General features: G+C 41.6%; 1 protein-coding gene across 2 annotated transcripts in view; it reads left to right on the forward strand.

Annotated features, from left to right (window-relative positions):
• The first annotated feature begins 7130 nt into the window (after nt 1-7130).
• The window catches only part of FRMD5 (FERM domain containing 5), a 334543-nt gene continuing 322065 nt past the window's right edge, over nt 7131-19608 (forward strand). For both annotated transcript variants that reach the window (XM_041743232.1, XM_041743233.1), the window contains exon 1: nt 7131-7410. In XM_041743232.1, the coding sequence (XP_041599166.1) occupies nt 7309-7410 (102 nt within the window). In that variant the 5' untranslated portion in view covers nt 7131-7308. The remainder of the gene's footprint in view (nt 7411-19608) is intronic.

Raw genomic sequence — 19608 nt, forward strand, 5'->3', positions numbered from 1 at the left:
AGGTGTTGGCGAAGATACGGAGAAAAAGGAATGCTCATGAACTGTTGGTGGAAATGCAGACTGGTGCAGCCACTGTGGAAAACAGTATGGAAGTTTCTCAAAAAGTTAAAAATAGAATTACCATATGATCCAATAATCACACTACTGAGTATTTACCCAAAGAATACAAAACACTAATAGGAAGGGATACATGCATCTCATGTTTATTGCAGCATTACTTACAATAGCCAAAATGGAAGCACCCAAGTGTCCATTGATAGATATATGGAGAAAGACATAGTGTGTGTGTGTGTGTGTGTGTGTGTGTGTGTGTATAATGGAATACTACTCAGCCATAAGAAAGAATGAAATCTTGACATTTGCAACAACATAGATGGAGCTAGAAAGTATAATGCTAAGCAAAATAAATCAGAGAAGGACAAATACCATATGATTTCACTCATATGTGGAATTTAAGAAACAAGACAAACAAGCAAAGAGAAAAAGAGACAGAGAGATCAAGAAACAGACCCTTAATTATAGAGAACAAACTAATGGTTACCAGAGGGGAGGTAGGTAGAGGGATGGGTGAAGTAAGTGATGGGGATTAAGGAGTGCCTTTATGATGAGCACAGGGTGATGTATGGAATTGTTGAATCACTGTATCCTACACCTAAAGAAATAAAACACTGTATGTTAAAAAAAGAAAGAAAGGAAGGAAAAAAGAAAAGAAAAAGAAGAAAGGCAGGCAGTGTGGCCATTGGCCATTCTTAAACAAATTACTTAGCAAAGAAATCCCACTTACCAGGACATGAATAAAAATAAAGCCTCTAGGGGGTGCCTTGGTGGCATAGTGAGTTAAGCACTGGACCCTTGGTTTCAGCTTGGGCCCTAATCTCGGGGTCATAAAATTGAGCTCAACAGAGTTTACTTGAGATTCTCTCTCCCTCTCCCTCTCCTGTGCTCTCTCTTATTCACCAATAAATACATAAATCTTTAAAAATAAAAAATAAGGGATGCCTGGGTGGCTCAGCAGTTGAGCGTTTGGCCCAGGCTGTGATCCTGGGGTCCTGGGATCGAGTCCTACATCAGGTTCCCCTCATGGAGCCTGCTTCTCCCTCTGCCTGTGTCTCTGCCTCTCTCTTTCTCTCTCTATGTCTCTCATGCATGAATAAATAAAATCTTTAAAAAAATAAATAAATCCATTTGAATATAGAAGTAAGATTAAACAACTAGAGGAAATATGGTTGCCAAAAGCCATAAATATTATAAACCCTGACAAAACAGAAATAATATAAACCACAAAAATTGGGAATTGGAGTCAGAGTTTGGGAGGAAGTATAGAGTAATGTTAATTATTTCATTTTGTAGGGCAAGTAGTCAATTGACACTATTAATCAAGAAATATGGGCTGTTCTGATTTCTTCATATTTATATGCTTTCTTTGCCCATATTCTTTAGGCTGTTTCTCCTATCTTTGCTGCCTTTCTCTTTTATATAAAATCAAGGAGCCTGATGTGGGACTTGATTCCAGATCCCAAGATCACGCCCTGAGCCAAAGGCAGATGCTCAACCACTGAGCTACCCAGGCGTCCCTTTATATATATATATTTTAAACCAGTGTGCATTGAATATTAATCTACATAAGCTGAATACTTAATAAATGTTGTTGAACTAATTTTGCAGATTGTATGGAACTGCAAATTCTATGAAGATTGGGAATATGTTTTATTCATCTTTGATTTCTCTCAGCACCTGGCATGGGACTTATACATAGTAGTAGACCATCAATACAATACATTTAAAAAAGAATAAATGAATTAATTGCTTTGTTTCATATACATTTCATTGCTAGAACAATGGCTGAAAACTGGCTGGAAATATAAGGAAAATGAACAATAGTTAGAAAATATAATAACGCCTGTCACCCACATCTGAAAGACCTATTATAAATGCTTCTGATGCCTTGTTAAGGACATTCTATTGTTTTCAGGATGCATTTTTCCCCAGTAGATAATCTCCTCTTTCTGTAATTTAATCATTGACACTGCTATCAAAATGATCAATTCCAGGCAGCCTGGGTGGCTCAGTGGTTTAGCGCGCAGCCTTCAGCCCTGCGCGTGATCCTGGAGACCCGGGTTCGAGTCCCACGTTGGGCTCCCTGCATGGAGCCTGCTTCTGCCTCTCTCTCTCTCTCTCTCTCTCTCTCTGTCTCTCATGAATAAATAAATAAAATCTTAAAAAAAAATCAGTTCCAAAAACAGATCTGGTCATGTCATTTCTCTGCTTAAAAACCTGCAGTGCCTCCCTATAGTCTATACGGCAAAGTCCAAATTCCTATCATGACATGGAAGGTCCTGTATGTTCTGGCCTCAGTCCATTTTTTCCTAGCCAATGCATCCCACATGCTATCAATCCAGGGGTACTAGGAATTTCTGAAACATGCTACATGTTTCTGAAACATACATATTTGTGCTTCTATGTCTTTGCTCATGCTGTTTCCTCTACTTAATATGTGACTCCTCATCCCATATCTTGCTCTTCTGCTATCTGCACCCATGACCATACTACTCTGTTCCTATGGACCCAACTCAAATGCTTTACTGTAAGACGTTGCTATCTCCCATGCTTAAATAATTGTACACTTTGTTGTTCTCTTGCAGTACTCATACTGCATGTATTATATAATAGCTAATTGTTTATATACCTAATACCCTCTCCTAGGTTGTGAACTCCTTGTTTTGTACATTTCATTTTCCCTTATTCTTTGGATTATGTCTTATGTTTTCAAGAAAGCTGTCACAGAGTATGTATCTAACATATAGTAAATGTTCAATAAGTGTAGTTTGGAATAAAAAAACATATGCACTTATATTTCCAAATAAAAAATACATATTAAAAAATTCTTCTAAGTGTAATGGGAGTTAAACTGAAAGTCCTAAGAGTTGGTAGAAAATGGAAAGTATGTCTATTAAAACCATAGGTAAATTCTGTCCTGATAAAACAAAGACTTGACCATTTTTTCAAGAGGTAGACTGGAAAAACTACATGAATTATCTTAACTACTCATATTAAAGCAAGTATACATTTATTATTCTTGGAAAACTATAATGAGTATAAATGCTTTAGTCTATGAAGCAATGTGCTGCATTTGGGTATGCAAATCTTTGTGTGTGGAGCAGGAGCCTGGCTTCTGCAGACATTGCTTCAGAAGAGAAGAGAAAAACTGTTTCTTTTCTCTCTAGATGTAGACTACATATGTGTCAATATATTGTTTCTGTGGGGATGTGAATGTCCTTGTTTGAGCCTTTGCTCAAAAGCTGAGATCTCAAGCTATAGGCAAACAAAGATAGGTATGATCTATTACTACTTACTGGAGAAATAATTATGCAAAGAGACTGGACTGGCTTCGGTGAGGCTCTACATAGATCTACCCATAAAGACTGAATAATTCAGTCTTTGTGAGAAATGTGCCGATATTGGAAGGGTTATATTCTTAAGGCAATTAGTGGCCTAACTGGGTCAAAGGTCAAGGTCACACTCCTGGGAATGGGAGGCAGGGTCTCCTCTAAAAGAGTAGCTATTCTCATGGTCAGTCATCCTAGTGAGACGCAGCAACTGGGACAGAAAATGGGACTTTGAAAATGGATTTTTAAACTTGGTGAGACGAGTTGTTTTCTTCTCTGAGCTTCTCTCTGTGGTTGAGCCTGAATGCTCCAGACATGGTCAGGGGACCTCTTGATGGACCCTGGCTGCAAGCTCACCAACATAGCTCAAAAGGGTTTTGAGAGTGGCCATGTCATAACTGCAGATTACTCTGGATTATTCTCCCTTTCTAACATTGATATACAACCCTGGTCTTGGCTGTGCTGTAAGGAGACTTTGATGGGAAGAGCCTGTGTTTGTGATGTCCTGGTGAAGGGAGGGCAATGCCTCTTCCTGCCAGGTTCCAAGGCAATGGTGAAAATTGCATTGACTGGAGAGAGATCAGACTCCCAGAATATCAGAGTATGGGACATCTGAAGTAGAGGCAGAAATAATTCAGTTATTTCAGGCATATGTTGGTGATAGCAACTCCCTTCAGGACTCCTCAACAGGAGAGAAGGGAGAGAAACTTTAAAGGGGGCTGACGTCCTAATACTTTGGAAGGTAGGGGTCCAGTCACTATAATTTGGAGTTTTAAATATGGCTTCTTTTACACTCAAAAAATTCATGGAAGCTATGATGCTGATTAACAAGGGCCCAGGAGTCCTTGAGTCCTTTTATTGAACAAAGCCTTATTATCCTGGACATCTTGCTCAAAAGACTTAAGGAAAACAAAAATAAACAAAATATTCCTCAGGTTTTTAAAAAAGATTTTATTTATTCATGAGAGACACAGACAGAAAGAGGCAGAGACACAGGCAGAGGGATAAGCAGGCTCCTTGCAAGGAGCCTGATGTGTGACTTGATCCTGGACCCCAGGATCATGACCTGAGCCTAAGGCAGATGCTTAACTGCTGAGCCACCCAGGTGTCCCTCAGTTTGAGGTTTTATATAAGTCTTTTCTTTTTAGTTTTCCTTAGGCTTCTGCTCTTGATCCATGCACAGGTATACATTTAACCAGAATCTGATAGTTGCTTTTCTTCCATTATGCATCCATCCCCTGTTTTCCTCACAAAGTGTTCTGAGTAAGGGAGAGTTTGAAGTTCTTTCTAGATATTATGTATAAGCATGGATGAATACCTGTTTTTTTTTTTTTTAAGATTTTATTTATTTATTCATGAGAGACATGGGCAGAGTGCCATGCTGGGAACCTGATGTGGGACTTGATCCCAGGTCTCCAGGATCATGCCCTGGACTGAAAGGGCCACTAAACCCCTTAGCCACCCAGGCTGCCCTCTAACTGGTCTTTCATTGAGGTGAACATCTAAGTTGACATGATTTTCTTAGGCTGAGCAGGAATGTTACTTAACACATTGGCACAGCAGCCACAATCTTATCCCTGTTGATTGCGTCTATGGTCATACTCTGAAAAAAGACTACATTCAGTTCCTTAGAGCTTTTCTGGATTTGTGGTGCTTTGCTTTTTATTCTAACAGCTGCTGATTTGCATAACCTGTTAAAGACATTTCCCTACCATCAAACTACTGGGCTTCCTCTAGCTTCTTGGACATTTTTTTCTTGCTCTTGTAGATTCTGTAAACAAAGAGAGCAACTCTTGCCTTCAACAGAGGTTCTGCCTGCCTGAAATCTTTCATTACTTTCTCCCAACTACATAACAACGTAGAGCTTTGTAGACTATCACTTTGGCATATTAATAATTTCATATTTTCAAGACCTTCCTGAAATTCTTAGTTTCTGCATAGATCTTTCCCTGGGACTTAGACACTATGAAATATCTATCTCATTTACTTCATGCGACAAACACTCATCGAATACCTACTGTGTTGCACACCCAGGCTACATACTGGGGCCACAAAGTAGGGGAACTCACATTCGGTTTGATGGTTGGAATATCTGTCTCATTGTTCTAGTTTCTTAACTCCTCCAGTAGTACATTGAAAAGTGGAACCTCCTATGACTATTGAACGCCACAAAGGAGAATGCAACTAATAAGGATAGCAATCCAGGTTATTGAGGTGATAACTGAAGTAGGGGAGGGTCCCATGCAAAAAAATGGGGAGAAATATTGGAATCCAAGGACACTAGGGAAGAAGCACACTTTAAGTAGGTTCTAAGCCCAGAGTGGGGTTTGAGTTCAGAACCCTCTCTGCCCCTCCTCCCTCCCCTTCAAGGGTCACATTTAAATATGACTGAGGGTGGGGGAGAAAGGGGAAAAAACGTACTTTAAAGGTCAGATGTTTTCTAAGTTAATGTAGGCTTTCATTTTTGTTATGTGTTTGTTTTCCCTATAAACAAGAACAGTATAAATGAAAATAATAGGAAATTATGCATATGCTATTATTTTTCAATTAATATGTTTTTATTACTGCATTAATGTTATGTTGATATGATTTTTTTTTTTTTTAATTTATGATAGTCACACACACAGAGAGAGAGAGGCAGAGACTTAGGCAGAGGGAGAAGCAGGCTCCATGCACCGGGAGCCCGATGTGGGATTCGATCCCGGGTCTCCAGGATCGCGCCCTGGGCCAAAGGCAGGCACCAAACCGCTGTGCCACCCAGGGATCCCATGATATGATTCTTTTACATAACATTTCCTTCCATCAACAAATTTTGAGTCACTCAATATTGAATATTATGTTTCTTGGTGAAGTTTTTGTAAAGAACATAAGATCTTTAGATGTGGGGTCACAAAGGGCAGCAATTTTTTTTTTTCTTTGAGACATATACCTCCTGACATACTCTGGTGTTTCGTTGATGAAGTCTGAAAATATGGTAATTCTAGTTCTGAAGGTGCAAGGAAAGGACCCATCAATTCCTCTGCACCCTACTGGCTGAAGGAACACACCTCAGTCTCTTCCTTTTGTCTTCTGAAAATAGAAGGGAGGCATAGGGTGTTAGAGTGAAGGGTTTCCTAGGGGTTAAACCTGGGTACTTAAAAACCCGTGCGAACCCTACCGCTTTTACTTAAGTAGCTCCTGTAAAACAGATGTTCTCCAAAATAAGAGGGCTGGAGCAGACAGGCCCGTCGGGCCGATTTAGGAAATAGCTCAGGTGGGGGCAGCAGCCTGGTCCTGAGCGGAAGGTGCCTGCATTCTGCAGGTGCGGTGATTGTTATCTCGCACCGCCCCTGCTCCCGAGAGGGCGGGACTCGCGGCGTTGCAGAGTGTAGGGCTTGGCCCCTGAAGCCCAGCCTAAACGTATTCCACGCAGCAGACATTTATCCGGCCGGGTGCCCACACCTGGCCCGGGGGAGGGGAAACAGCTTCTACAGGAACCGCAGAGCAGAGAGGAGCCCCTAGTTTGGGACGCCAGAGGGCTGGTCCCGCTAGGTTCTGTCCGACTGCTTTCCCGTGATTGCTTCCGTCACCTGTCCATCATCCCAGGGCACTATTTCGATTGGCTCTACCGTCTGCCACTCGGTTCCGCCGCGCTGACCCCCATTGGCCCCTCTCCGGCCGAGGCCCCGCCCCAAGAGCTGGGCATGGGGAGTGGGGCGCGGAGGAGAGAGAGCGGGGCGCTTGCTCTGGGCTAGAGGGAGGCGGTGGCGGAGAAGGAGGAGGAGAAGAAGGAGGAGCTGGGCCGGCAGGAGGCAGCGGCCGCGACCGGGCTGGGGTGATGGTGCAGGTGCCCGGGGCCCGCGCGGAGCTGCCCGGCTGAGGGGCGCCTGGTCCGGGGTCCGCAGCGCCGCCGCGTCTCTCCCGGGGGCGGGCGGGCGGGAAGATGCTGAGCAGGTTGATGAGCGGCAGCAGCAGGAGCCTGGAGCGCGAGTACAGCTGCACCGTGCGGCTGCTGGACGACAGCGAGTACACCTGCACCATCCAGGTCAGTGCCGCGCCGCCCTGTCCGCGGGACCCCTGCGGCCCCCGAGCCTCGCGAACTTGGCCCGCGGCCGCCGCCCGGGGTCGCCGCAGACCCCAGTGCTTTGTCCGTCCCTGGCTGCGGTTGACGGCCCCAGTGCAGAGCGCCTCCGCCCGAGACCCGGTCCGGGCGGGGTGCCGAGCGCTCGGCGCAGCTGCGGTGAGTCCCTCCGTCCCGGACCCTCAGCTCCCTTCTTGCCCTCTCCCAGGGTGAGGGCGCCCCATCCTGGCTCCTCGAGCCTGCCCGGGTGGGGAGCATCTTCCGCGGGCGTCCGGAGGCAGGCAGGCAGGGCGAAAGGCTCCTACCCCGGCCGCCCCGTCGGAGGGCGCAGGCTTTGGCTCTCTGGCCAGGCAAGGACCGCTGGCCAGCTTTTCTTATCTATCTTTGGTTGGAAGGATAATGCTGTATGTCATAATCACCCCCCCCCCCCCCCCCCAGCATCTGTGAGTCAGAGCTCTCAGAAGGTAGAAGTGAACGCGCAGCCCATGCGGAGTGGCCTATGGAAGGGAGACCTGTCCTCTGGGCTCCCGAGATTAGGCCCCCCTCCCGCCTTTCGCTCCCCACATCTCGTGCTGGGCAATTTTTTTTGGGGGGGTGGGGTGAGGTAAAGATTTAGCAACAAGTACCAGAGGTTTGGGGGTTGGCCGTGGCGAGAAAGAATCGGTGACTTACAAAAAACGCCAACAATACGTTAATGCTTCGCAGCATTTCTTCAGAACCTATATATATATATATATATATATTTTTTTTTTTTTACAACCTCTTGCTTCTGTGTTTTCACTACTGCCGTGTGGCACGTTTGGAGTAGTAGTCTTTCCCAGGAATGCAGTCACAGCCCTCTCTCTGTAAAGTCAGAGATAGGAAACACTGACAATGCTCTGGTGTTTAGTTTAGCAGCCGAAGGATCCTGCGCTCGCTGCCGGAAACTGCTCTTTCTCGAGAAGCAAATTGAGTTGGACCCGGAGGGGTCTCACCTGATCCCTTGCCTTTGCAGCAAGAAACCAGAGGGGGCTTCTCGCCTCAGATGTGGCAGACAAAAACTGTCGGCCTCTGGTTCTACCCTCTTTGTCTCCCGCCCTCCCCATTTATTTTTTTTTTGCTGACAATGCTCAATAGCGGAAAATAGCGGTGTGTGAGAAAGACGCTGGGTAGTGGATGAGAGCAGCTGCTCTCTGCTGACTCCGTGCTCAGTTCAGCCTTCTCTCCACTTTCCCTTTTCTCCCACTCCCCAAACAAGCTCTGGGCATAAGTGCTGACTGCTGCCAAAGATCCAGGAGGACAGAGAAAGGGAACAAAATCTCTTTTTAAAGGCCACTTAAATGCAAATTAAACAGTCATGATGATGCTAGCCATCAAGTGAAAGGATTTTTGTAGTTGAATATGATAGATGTTCTGTATTATTTCCTTAATGAATGGCATGCTACTTTTTGTTTCTATTGTATCTTCATGTGTTGTGTACAGTTCTTTTTTTGTTTTTGGGTGGGGGAGGAGAAGATACTTGCGGTAGTCACCGTTTGAATACACTGTCTGGAGCTTTTAAGGTCTTTATCCTTTTGTTTTAAAATTTAAAGCTTTTACATGATAACATATCAAGGGCAGTGTGAGATTCAGACTTTGTGAGTCCTAAAAATACTTTGGGGTATATGGTGAAATAAAATTTCTGGGGCAGGTCATTAACTTTTACCAAGGTGTAGAGTACAAATGAAACAGTTCACATCACCACTCAACTAGTGACAATCTTGTGGTTTTAAGGTATCAAAATAAAACAACTAGTTATTTTTCCCAGTTAATGGAACCTCTGAGGTTGGTTGGTATAGTTGTGGGTAATTTTTATTATCCCTGAGAAAAATATTTTTAAGTCAAGCAGGACTTATTGGGTTTATGCTTGCTCTGTCTTACTATGGTTGTGTTTATTCTCTTGCTGGTCTTATTTTACATTATTATAATTTAATATGTTATAAGAATATAGGCCACATAAGAAAATTAAGCTTGGTGTAACATGACACTATACTGTAGTGAGTGTCCACTGTCTAGACATGTTGATGATTATGCGTTGTGATCTTTAGTGAAAATTAGAAAACAGGAATTCTGAAGTTTATGTAATATTGTCAATCTTTGGCACAAGTATTGTGAATTACTTTTGTTTTTACCCAATGTGAGGAAATGTAAAACAAAAAAAAAAGGATCTTATGTGAAATTAATATTTTGTGCATAGCTTTTTTTAGCTTTTAGAGATTGAGGTTTTCTTAGCAACTTTCTCATGTTTCTGCTGTGTGTGCATGCGCGTGTTTGTGCATGTGCTTATTTGTCAAACATTAGACATAGTCTTTTAAATCAGTATGGGGAAAAACTGAGCTATTTGCTAGGTTAAAGCAATATTCCTAACATTTTAGGAATTACGGTATAGTATATTTAAAAAAATTTTTGGTGATAATTTGGAATCCTTTCCCTTAAAGTACTATATGTCATATTTTTCTTTAAGGTATATATTTTAGAAAGATTTCAGTACTTCTTGAGATAATCAGAGAACACTTAGGGGATTAGAGAATCAGAAATGTAACACTGGGTTAGAGCCATAATAGCTATATTTAGTAAATTTCAGTTGTAGGTAATTCTGTCAAAGTATTGGTCTTGCCTTTCATATTGCACCAGTTATACTGATCTGGCATTTAGAATGTGATTATCAAGGTAAGGAAAATGCTTATATCCTCTCAATGAAGGTTGCCACAGTTACCAGACTATTCTTTTATTCTTTCTGATATGCAGATATATTTGTAGATCATGGGAAATGAAATTATACATGGGAGGGTTGTAATATAATTGCTCCCCTGTGAAGAACATTGTTAATAGCTCCCTGCCAGTTTTGAAGGTCATTGCCTCATAAATGCAGATCTGGTCCATATTTTTCACACATCTGTTTCATTTATGAGTATCTACATTTACTTACCACATTTACTACCCGACTTTGTTATTTTACTTGGAACAAATAGGAAAAATGAAAAGGTTACCTAATATCTTTGAACTCAGTATATCAAATGGAGTCATGTAAATGCTTAGACGTATAATATCCTAATAGATTCTTAGCTATCTTTTGAGTTGTAATAGTTTATAAAATATTAAGAATATGCATTACAGAATTGCCAGTAGAAATATGTATCGAAAATACATATTTTCAAGTCAGAAATATTAATCACCTTTTTCTGATTACTGAAAAATAAGGCTACCCTAGGAAATGAATTTGATTTTACTGGGAACACATTAACAACTGATCAAGCGACTAGGTTAAATATATTTTTGCAGTTAAATGAGGTACTACCATAAATGCATGTGTACAGAAGCAGTTCTGTAATGCAACCAAGATATGGATTTGACTGTGGCTCAACCATTCAGTAACTGTGGGATCTGTGATAAGGGAGGGAATATTGGGGGAGAGAACAAATGTATTGAGTCCCGTACTTGCCAGGCGCCCCACTTGTGCTATTTTCTCACTTACCTCACAATAGCATATGGATTCATTATACACCCATTGTACTAGCTGAAGAAAATAGGTTTGTGGATTGGTGGGAGAGCTGATGTTTCTTGAATGGCTAACTGTACTATTCTTTCTGCGAGGTGTTTTGTTTATGCCTTACCTCAACTATTTGAGAGGTAGGTGGTATTCTCATTTTACAGATGAAAGACTTGGATGAAGGAACTTACTTAAAGCTAGTAGGTGGTTGTGCTATATTTAAACTCTGGTCATTTTGCCTTTAAATCCCATCTTTGTTCCCTCTTTTCCTTCTGACTCCCTAAGTTATTTCACCTGTCTGTACTTTAATTTCCTTATCTGTAAAATGGAAATAAAAATACTTATTTCACAGTAAAGAAAAAGTTATTTGGTAATTTCATTACAAATAATAACATAATAATAAATAATAACAGACTAATATGCGTTGTGCCTTAGTCTAGCAAGTCAAAAATAGGATTAAGTTGTTTTTTTTTTTTTTTTTGAAAATAAGCCTTGATTCTCCTTAAGATTACTTTTTTTTTTTTTTTAAGATTTTATTTGTTTATTCATGAGATACACAGAGAGACAGAGGCAGAGGGAGAAGCAGGCTCCATGGAGGGAGCCCGATGTGGGACTCGATCCAGGGACTCCAGGATCATGCCCTGGGCTGAAGGCAGATGCTCAACCACTGAGCCATCCAGGCGTCCCTTAAGATGACTTTTTAAAAATATTTTATTTATTTGAGTGAGAGAGTGTGTGATGGGGTCAGGGGCTAAGGGAGAGGGAGAGAATCTTTTTTTTTTTTTTTTTTTTTTTAGAAGGAGAGAATCTTAAGCAGAGATTGTGACCTGAGCTGAAACCGAGAGTTGAGTGCTTAACCAACTGAACCACTCAGGTGCCTCCGAGAGTTGAGTGCTTAACCAACTGAGCCACTCAGGTGCCTCTCCTTAAAATGATTTCTGATTGGCTCAGGTCGTGATCTCAGGTCCTAGGATCAATTACCCCCTCCCCCCCCTTGCACTCACTGCTCAGAGGGAAGTCTGCTTCCACTTCCCGCTTGTGTGCTCTCTTTTGCTCTCTCTCAAATAGATAAATAAAATCTAACAAAATGATTTCTGATTAATCTCAGTGAAATCATGAAATTCAAGTCTGGAATAACTGCATTCTGTAGGAGAACTCTTCTCTAAAACTCAAGAATTCAGGTTTGCTTTTCCTGAATCCTACCAAGTCTTTGGCTTTAGAGGGGCATTTATTTCCTGCACCTACCATGATTTGTCTCTTCCAAGAATTTCTGCTTCATATTTGGTAAGCGAAATCCTTGGTTTCATTAATGTAAAAGGGATGTTGTTAGAGAACTAAGATTAATTGTATTCACAGAAAAACACAAAGCTGTTGTATTTCCATGAATATTGTTTTTTTTTTTAAACTTTGCTTTAAAAAATAATTATGGTGTCTCAGGATTTGCTATAATAGCAAGTCAGACTCTAATTCTTGAAACTAAGTTCCAAAATTAGCCTTCTAGAATCTTGAAAGCATTTGTATTCTATTTCTTAATTTGTATTATTAAATGTTCATTGTATAAAATTAATGCAGACCAACTTTTTCCCACAAAAGGTAAATTCTAGATGTTTATTTATGCTCCCATTCTTTTCTTGAAAAAGTTTGGTTTAAGGAAGTGTCAGTGGCATCCAAGAGAAACCTAGAAACTATCACCACTGCATATTTTACTCAAGGGTATTTGTATGAATTTGCATTCTGTTAAATGTTTGGAATGAATAGGCTAGATGAGGCAATTCTACATAGTGTATAATAAAAAAGCATGTGGGTTTTGAGTTCTCTGTTGCATTGCCCAGAGACTCATTGATCATGTCTGTGCTAGCATTAATATCACATTAAAAAAAGTTTGCCAAGATAAAATCAGACCACCTGAAGACCAAAAAAGTCATTTTTATGTTTGTAGTGGTTTATGTATAGGTATTAAAATGTGTAACCCAAAATAAGCAAGACATTAAGTGATATGATCACTATAGTAAAATATTTTGCATTATTTTCATATCTGTTTTCTGGTAGATTTTACTTTAGAATTTTTATTTTTTTAGGGATTTTATTTATTCATGAGAGACACACAGAGGCAGAAACACAGGCAGAGGGAGAAGCAGGCTCCATGCAGGGAGCCCGATGTGGGATTTGATCCCGGGTCTCTGGGATCATGCCCTGGGCTGAAGGTGGCGCTAAACCACTGAGCCACCCAGGCTGCCCTATTTTAGAATTTTTAAAGAAGTCAGAGGAAGCTATAAATTTTAAATGCTAGGAATTATACGACAGTGCCTTACATGGTTGTAGTTCAATAACTATTCTGATTTGTTTGTGCTACATGATGGCTGGGTTAACTCCAATACTTTAGTATTTTTGTGTCTGAAAAACAATAAAAATTTTCTAACAACTGTATAATGCTTTTTATAGTTTCAACCCATCCCATTCTAAGCCACTTGGCTCTACAGCCCCTCTCCCTGGTGAGGTGTATGGTATGTAAATGTGGTATTTTATGGAGCTTTTGAGGTCTCTGGTAACTTTCTGCAATTATCCTTTGTTGAATTAGAGGAGCTGCAGTCTAGAACTCCTTGATTTTTTGGTTTGTCTCTTAGGATTTCAAGCCTTTTAGGTCTCCCCCTCCCCCATCAATGCAGGTTTAGAGGGCTTAGATCAAATGAATACTGTGGGGCAGCCTGGTGGCACAGCAGTTAAGCACCGCCTTCTGCCCGGGGTGTGATCCTGGAGACCCGGGATCCAGTCGAGCATCGGGCTCCCTGCATGGAGCCTGCTACTCCCTCTGCCTGTGTCTCTGCCTCTCTTTCTGTGTGTCTCATGAATAAATAAATAAAATCTTAAAAAAAAAAAAAAAAGAATACTGTGTAGTGCAGTGCTTCATGGGGTGTTGGAAGGCTGGCAGAATTAGGATATTGAGCATAGGGATCACCACAGCCACAGAAACTTTTCATTCCTTTTCCCTAAGTCAGTGCCACATAAAACCTCCTCACAGCCTCATTTTCTAACCTCTTGCTCAAACAAGAGGAAGCAAGCATGGGTTCATGGACGAGAACCATGCTTCCCAACCTGTTTCCAATTAGATCTATTTTAAGCTGAATTCATCTTCTGATAGTCTTGTGTATAACATTCTGACTCTGCAGACCCTGTTTCTTGGAGCAGCCTCCTGTGGGCCGCTCTTCCTTAGCTGTGCCTAGCCAGAGCTTGTACAACAGACGTGAATATCATGGAGGATTGGCAGCAACCTCATGGCTTCTGTATCTTGCCTATGTGGTGCTCATGGAGGAGAACGTTGTTCTTCTGGAGCACAGGTGGCAGTTGTTGCTGCTGTTTTCTGGGGTTGATACTTGGGGCTTAGGTCAGCCACCTGAATGTTTCTCTCACACAGCTGAGAACTCTGAAGAGTACTAAAGCATCTCCATTCCTATGTTGCGGAGAGAATGGTGTTTCCCCGAGAGAGCAAAAACATCTTGTTATATGTCCATTCTAGTCATTGAAGTGTACTTTCCATTCCTTTAAGACTTGGATCTGGGTGGCCAATACAACTTTTTGAACTTGTACAAATATTTTAAATATTAGTAGAGCCAAAGATAGAGTAGGGAGAGCAGTTTCTCTCAGAGGCTCCCTAGATTTAGATTGTGGACCTCTTGTTGCCCAAGGCCACCTTGCGATCCTCATTGTTAATATATTTTTTAAAGATTTTATTTATTTATTCATGAAAGACAGAAAGAGGCAGAGACACAGGCAGATGGAGAAGCAGGCTCCATGCAGGGAGCCTGATGTGGGACTCGATCCCAGGACTCCAGGATCACGCCCTGAGCTGAAGGCAGGCACATAACCACTGAGCCACCCAGGCGTCCCTCATTGTTAATATTTTGAGCAAGATTCTCATATTGGTCTTTCACCAACTGTAAATGCTGTACAATTTAAAAATTTTTTTTTATTTATTTATGATAGAGAGAGAGAGAGAGAGGCAGAGACATAGGCAGAGGGAGAAGCAGGCTCCATGCACCGGGAGCCCAACGTGGGATTCGATCCCCAGTTTCCAGGATCGCGCCCTGGGCCAAAGGCAGGCGCTAAACCGCTGCGCCACCCAGGGATCCTCTACAATTTTTTTTTAAAAAGATTTTATTTATTGAGAGAGAGAGAGAGAGAGAGAGAGAGAGAGAGGGAGGGGCAGAGGCAGACACACAGGCAGAGGGAGAAGCAGGCTCCATGCAGGGAACCTGACGTGGGACTCAAGCCCAGGTCTCCAGGATCACATCCTGGGCTGCAGGCGGCGCTAAACCTATGCGCCATCTGGGCTGCTCTGCTGTACTATGGTGTTTGACTTTCGTAATCTTTTCAACCCAATTGTATCATATCCTAGGTTTGGAAAGCAGGAACTTGTAAAGTTCAGATTCTTCAGGCTTTTGCTTCTACTGTCATACTAAACACCAACTTGTGTGAATTCAATCCTCTAAGGAGATCCTTCCGTGCCATGCTCATACAGGCAAAATAATTGGGCCACATGCTTGGCAACCACTGAGTTTGTGTACAATAGCTCCATTCACTTGTCTACAGAAAACACCCCTTTGACAGTGATTATAGCTTTCATTCCCCCTCCTCTACTTCTGACTCTTTGCATTACTATGACCTCATCTGCTGGTCTGTATTTAGAGATGCCTTGGACCATTCTAGAAGTGCTTTAGGACTCATTCCTGTATGTTAAAGATAATTTCAAAGCCTTAAACAACCCCTGCCCACCAAAGGAAACCATTCTAGATCAGGACCAAACCTAGCTATTTTTATGCCTTATTTGAGCCATCTTACTGTGTCACAACTCAGGGGGCTTTTTTCCTTTTGTAGAAATTGTGAACCTTGTTAAAAAGCAAGGAGAATGGAGTAGGGGATGAGTTAAAGCAGTGGTTCTCAAAGTGTGGTTCCTGGATGAGCACCATCAGTTTCATCTGGGCACTTGTTACAAAAGCAGATTTTTGGCACTACTGCAGCCCCCAGTGAATCAGAAATAGGGGGATGGAGCTCAGCAGTCTGTTTTAACAAGTTTTCCAGGTAAGTCTTATGCTTTTTGAGGTTTGAGAATCACTAGTACTGGGTCACACAGATATTTAGTAGGTAAAAGTGAAGAGTATTGTTGATTGGTTGAGTATAAAAAGTGCGGGAGAGGAAGAGGCCAACAGTGAATCTTATATTTCTAACTTTTGATTCATTTCTCAATGGCCTTAACTGATTCTCTACCCTCGTAAGATAAAAGGTTATTTGCAGATATGCATACCATTTTTAAGTGGGCAAGATTCTAAAGATTCGACAACAGGTCATCATTCTGATTTGTTGCTCTTATATTTATTGGTTTTTATTTCTGTCTTCTCTGACCTAGAAAGAATGATTATTTTATATTTCTATGCTGTTTTTCAAAGAAATCATCTTCACAACTTAAAGCACTGAGAATGTAGGAAGGCCCCTATTTGCAAACATGTAAATAGCAAACAAAAAATGTCATGCAATTCAGTGCTAAGACAAGGTTGTATGCTGTGGCAATGCAAATATGGGGGACTCGAAATTACTAAATATTTCTCAAAGGAGGTGAGATTTGAACTAGGTCATGAAAGATTGCCAAAAGCAGAAAATGGGCTGTGGGGATGGGTAAAGGGCATTCCAGGCTGAGGTAACAGCAGGCTACTTCAAGGTAGGAAAGCTAAAAATGTAAAGCCAAATATATTTAGTCTTTACTATGTTTATCTGGATTACTCTGGTACAGTTGAGTCAAATAATAGAATCTACTTGCCTCGGAAAGATTGCTGTCAGCAAATTTCAATCATTCTTGACATGCTTGAAAGAATTAGTCTAAACTAAAACAGAAAACTGGTGTTGAATTAAATCTAACTCCAAAAGCGTACAACACAAATTACGATTCTTCACAAAGCAATGGCATCATATAAAGAAAGGGTAGATTCATGTATCAATCTTAATTCTGTGGCTGCAGTAACTATGTATATGAATTTTGTTTCCAAGGGACCTCATCTCTGGCATCAGTTTATTTACACAAAAGAAAGTATCAAATCCCAACATTCAGCTGATGTTTGAAAATCTTTTGGCTGATACAGTGCTGCCTAAATGGTGTATTGACACTTAAGAAATGTGATTAGTGGAGCCCTAAAAGGCACAATTTCTGCATCTCTATTCCCAAACCTAAGTGGCTATCAAAATCGCTTTTCTAGAGGTTGGGGCAGTGCTTCCCTGGATTCCCCAGTGAACCCCTGCCTGCCAGCCCTGAAGTTCCCAGCCCGACCCAGGGTGCACTTTGAACATTCCACACTATGCCAGACTAGAGCTTTGGGGATGGGAACCCGCAGGAAAGCATGGTTTGGCATTTAGGCAATCAATGTTCGGCAGAATGCCAATGCTAATAGGTTATTTTGCTCTGGAAAAAGAGAAAAAGAAGGGATAGTTTAAAGACTGATGAATAGGGGAATGACTGACAATACAGGCACTCCACTTTGTGGGAGAGATTAAGGAGGCTTGCTGTGAAGTGGTATTATGGGAGCCAGAGAAATTAGCAAAGGCCCATAGGCCTAAAACCTGAAAGAAATAGTGGTACATCAAAACAGCATGCCCCAGCGCACACTCAAATGTCTGGCCACTTTCATTGAACTTGTAGTAGGAAAAAGCCAAATAATTTGAACTTTCATAGTTTGGTAGTCCATTCAGGCCCTCCATAGTCAGGCAAATTATCCTTGGCCTCCAGGCAGGTGCAAAACCTTATTTCCGTATTGCCTGATTTAAGTAAGTCTGAGGCCTCTAGTCTGGGCCTTACCCTATTTTTGAAGACACTCAAGTGAAGAGTTGGCTTCACAAGTACCAGAGGATTCCATATACTCTAGGCTGGAGATGTCACTAAGATGATTGTTTTGTCAGACATGAGCCAAGTAGTAAGAACATTGATTATAAAGAAGCAGAATTAATTCATCTAAGGATCTCAAGTACTTCTAGGGGATAATTTAAGCTGAAGAAAACATCCAGCCTGCCCTCTCTCAGATTTTTGCCTCTAGAAAAAAATCCAGAATCCTCCAGAGTTATTATGGAATTGGAGGTTTGTAAGTCAGAAGGATACTATGGACTGGCAGTGATGCCTGGGATGTTAATAAGGCGTGTGGAACCTGCAATTTCACAGTACACTGTCATCCCTGCACAACAAAATAACCCATCCGCTCTTTGTGAGGCCACTCAGAAGAAGTTTGGCTGTTGAGAGATAAAAATCTGATTAAAAAAATAAGGTAGGGATCCCTGGGTGGCGCAGCGGTTTAGTGCCTGCCTTTGGCCCAGGGCACGATCCTGGAGACCTGGGATCGAATCCCACGTCAGGCTCCCAGTGCATGGAGCCTGCTTCTCCCTCTGCCTGTGTGTTTCTGCCTCTCTCTTTCTCTGTGACTATCATTAAAAAAAAAAAAAAAAAAATAAGGTAGTCCTAGTATTACAGCAAGTTAATCTATACTTAGCTTCAGATTCTAACATTATATGAAATAGATCTTTTTAAAAGTGGGAGTTGGCTTGATCTAGCTTCAGGACATAGGATACTGAACCAACTATTGCAGTGTCAGATTTTATAAGCATTTGATCTGAAAGATCAATACTTACTTTTCTTATTTTTAAATACACTTTGGATAATTTAGATAAGCTTATTTAAATGAGTACCCACAGTACTGAAAGCATGTCTAAGAATTGTTTTCTAATAATTTGTATGGCAAAAGAGAACACACTTCTCATATTCCAGTTTTTTTTTCTTTTTTAAGATTTTATTTATTTATGAGAGACACAGAGAAAGAGAGACAGAGACACAGGTAGAGGGAGAAGCCGACTCCATGCAGAGAGCCCAACATGGGACTTGATCCCAGGTCTCCAGGATCAGGCCCTGGGCTGAAGGCAGTGGTAAACCGCTGAGCCACCCTGGTTGCCCCATATTCCAGTTTTGGATACTAGGTACAGTAGACTGATTATTTTAAAGACACAAATATAATGATACTGTTGCAAGTTAGACCTTTTACTGTGTCATTATAAGACATTATGGACTATTGCTATTAAGAACATATCTTACATAAAATATCTTTAGGTTCTGGTTGAGAGAAAATAATAAGGTGACCTGGGTGGCTCAGTGGTTGAGTGCCTTTGGCTCAGGCCTTGTGTGATCCTGGGGTCCTGAGATTTAATGGCTCCCTGCAGGGAGTCTGCTTCTCCCTCTGCCTATGTCTCTGCCTCTTTCTCTCTCATGAATAAATAAATAAAATTGTAAAGAAAAGAAAATAATAAGGAAAACTTTCTCTTCACTTCCTGAATTCTACAGTTTTATTTCTTATCATCTCATACCATAGCTCTTCTGTGCATCTCTTATGATCTCCTTTGTTTTATGCTAATTTATGCTTAGAGCCACTTAATCTTTTCACCATTCTTTTAAAAAAATATTTGAGAGGGAGAGAGTCTGTGGGGGCTAGTGGGAGGAGCAAAGGGAGAGGGACACTAAGCACAGAGCCCACGACACTGAGATTATGACCTGAGCTGAAATCAGGAGTTGGAGGCTCAACCAACTGAGCCACCCAAGTACCCTTCCCCTCCCCCCCCCCTTTTTTAAAGCAACT

The sequence above is a fragment of the Vulpes lagopus genome, chromosome 2 (assembly GCF_018345385.1).
Source record: "Vulpes lagopus strain Blue_001 chromosome 2, ASM1834538v1, whole genome shotgun sequence".
NCBI classification, from domain to species: domain Eukaryota; kingdom Metazoa; phylum Chordata; class Mammalia; order Carnivora; family Canidae; genus Vulpes; species Vulpes lagopus.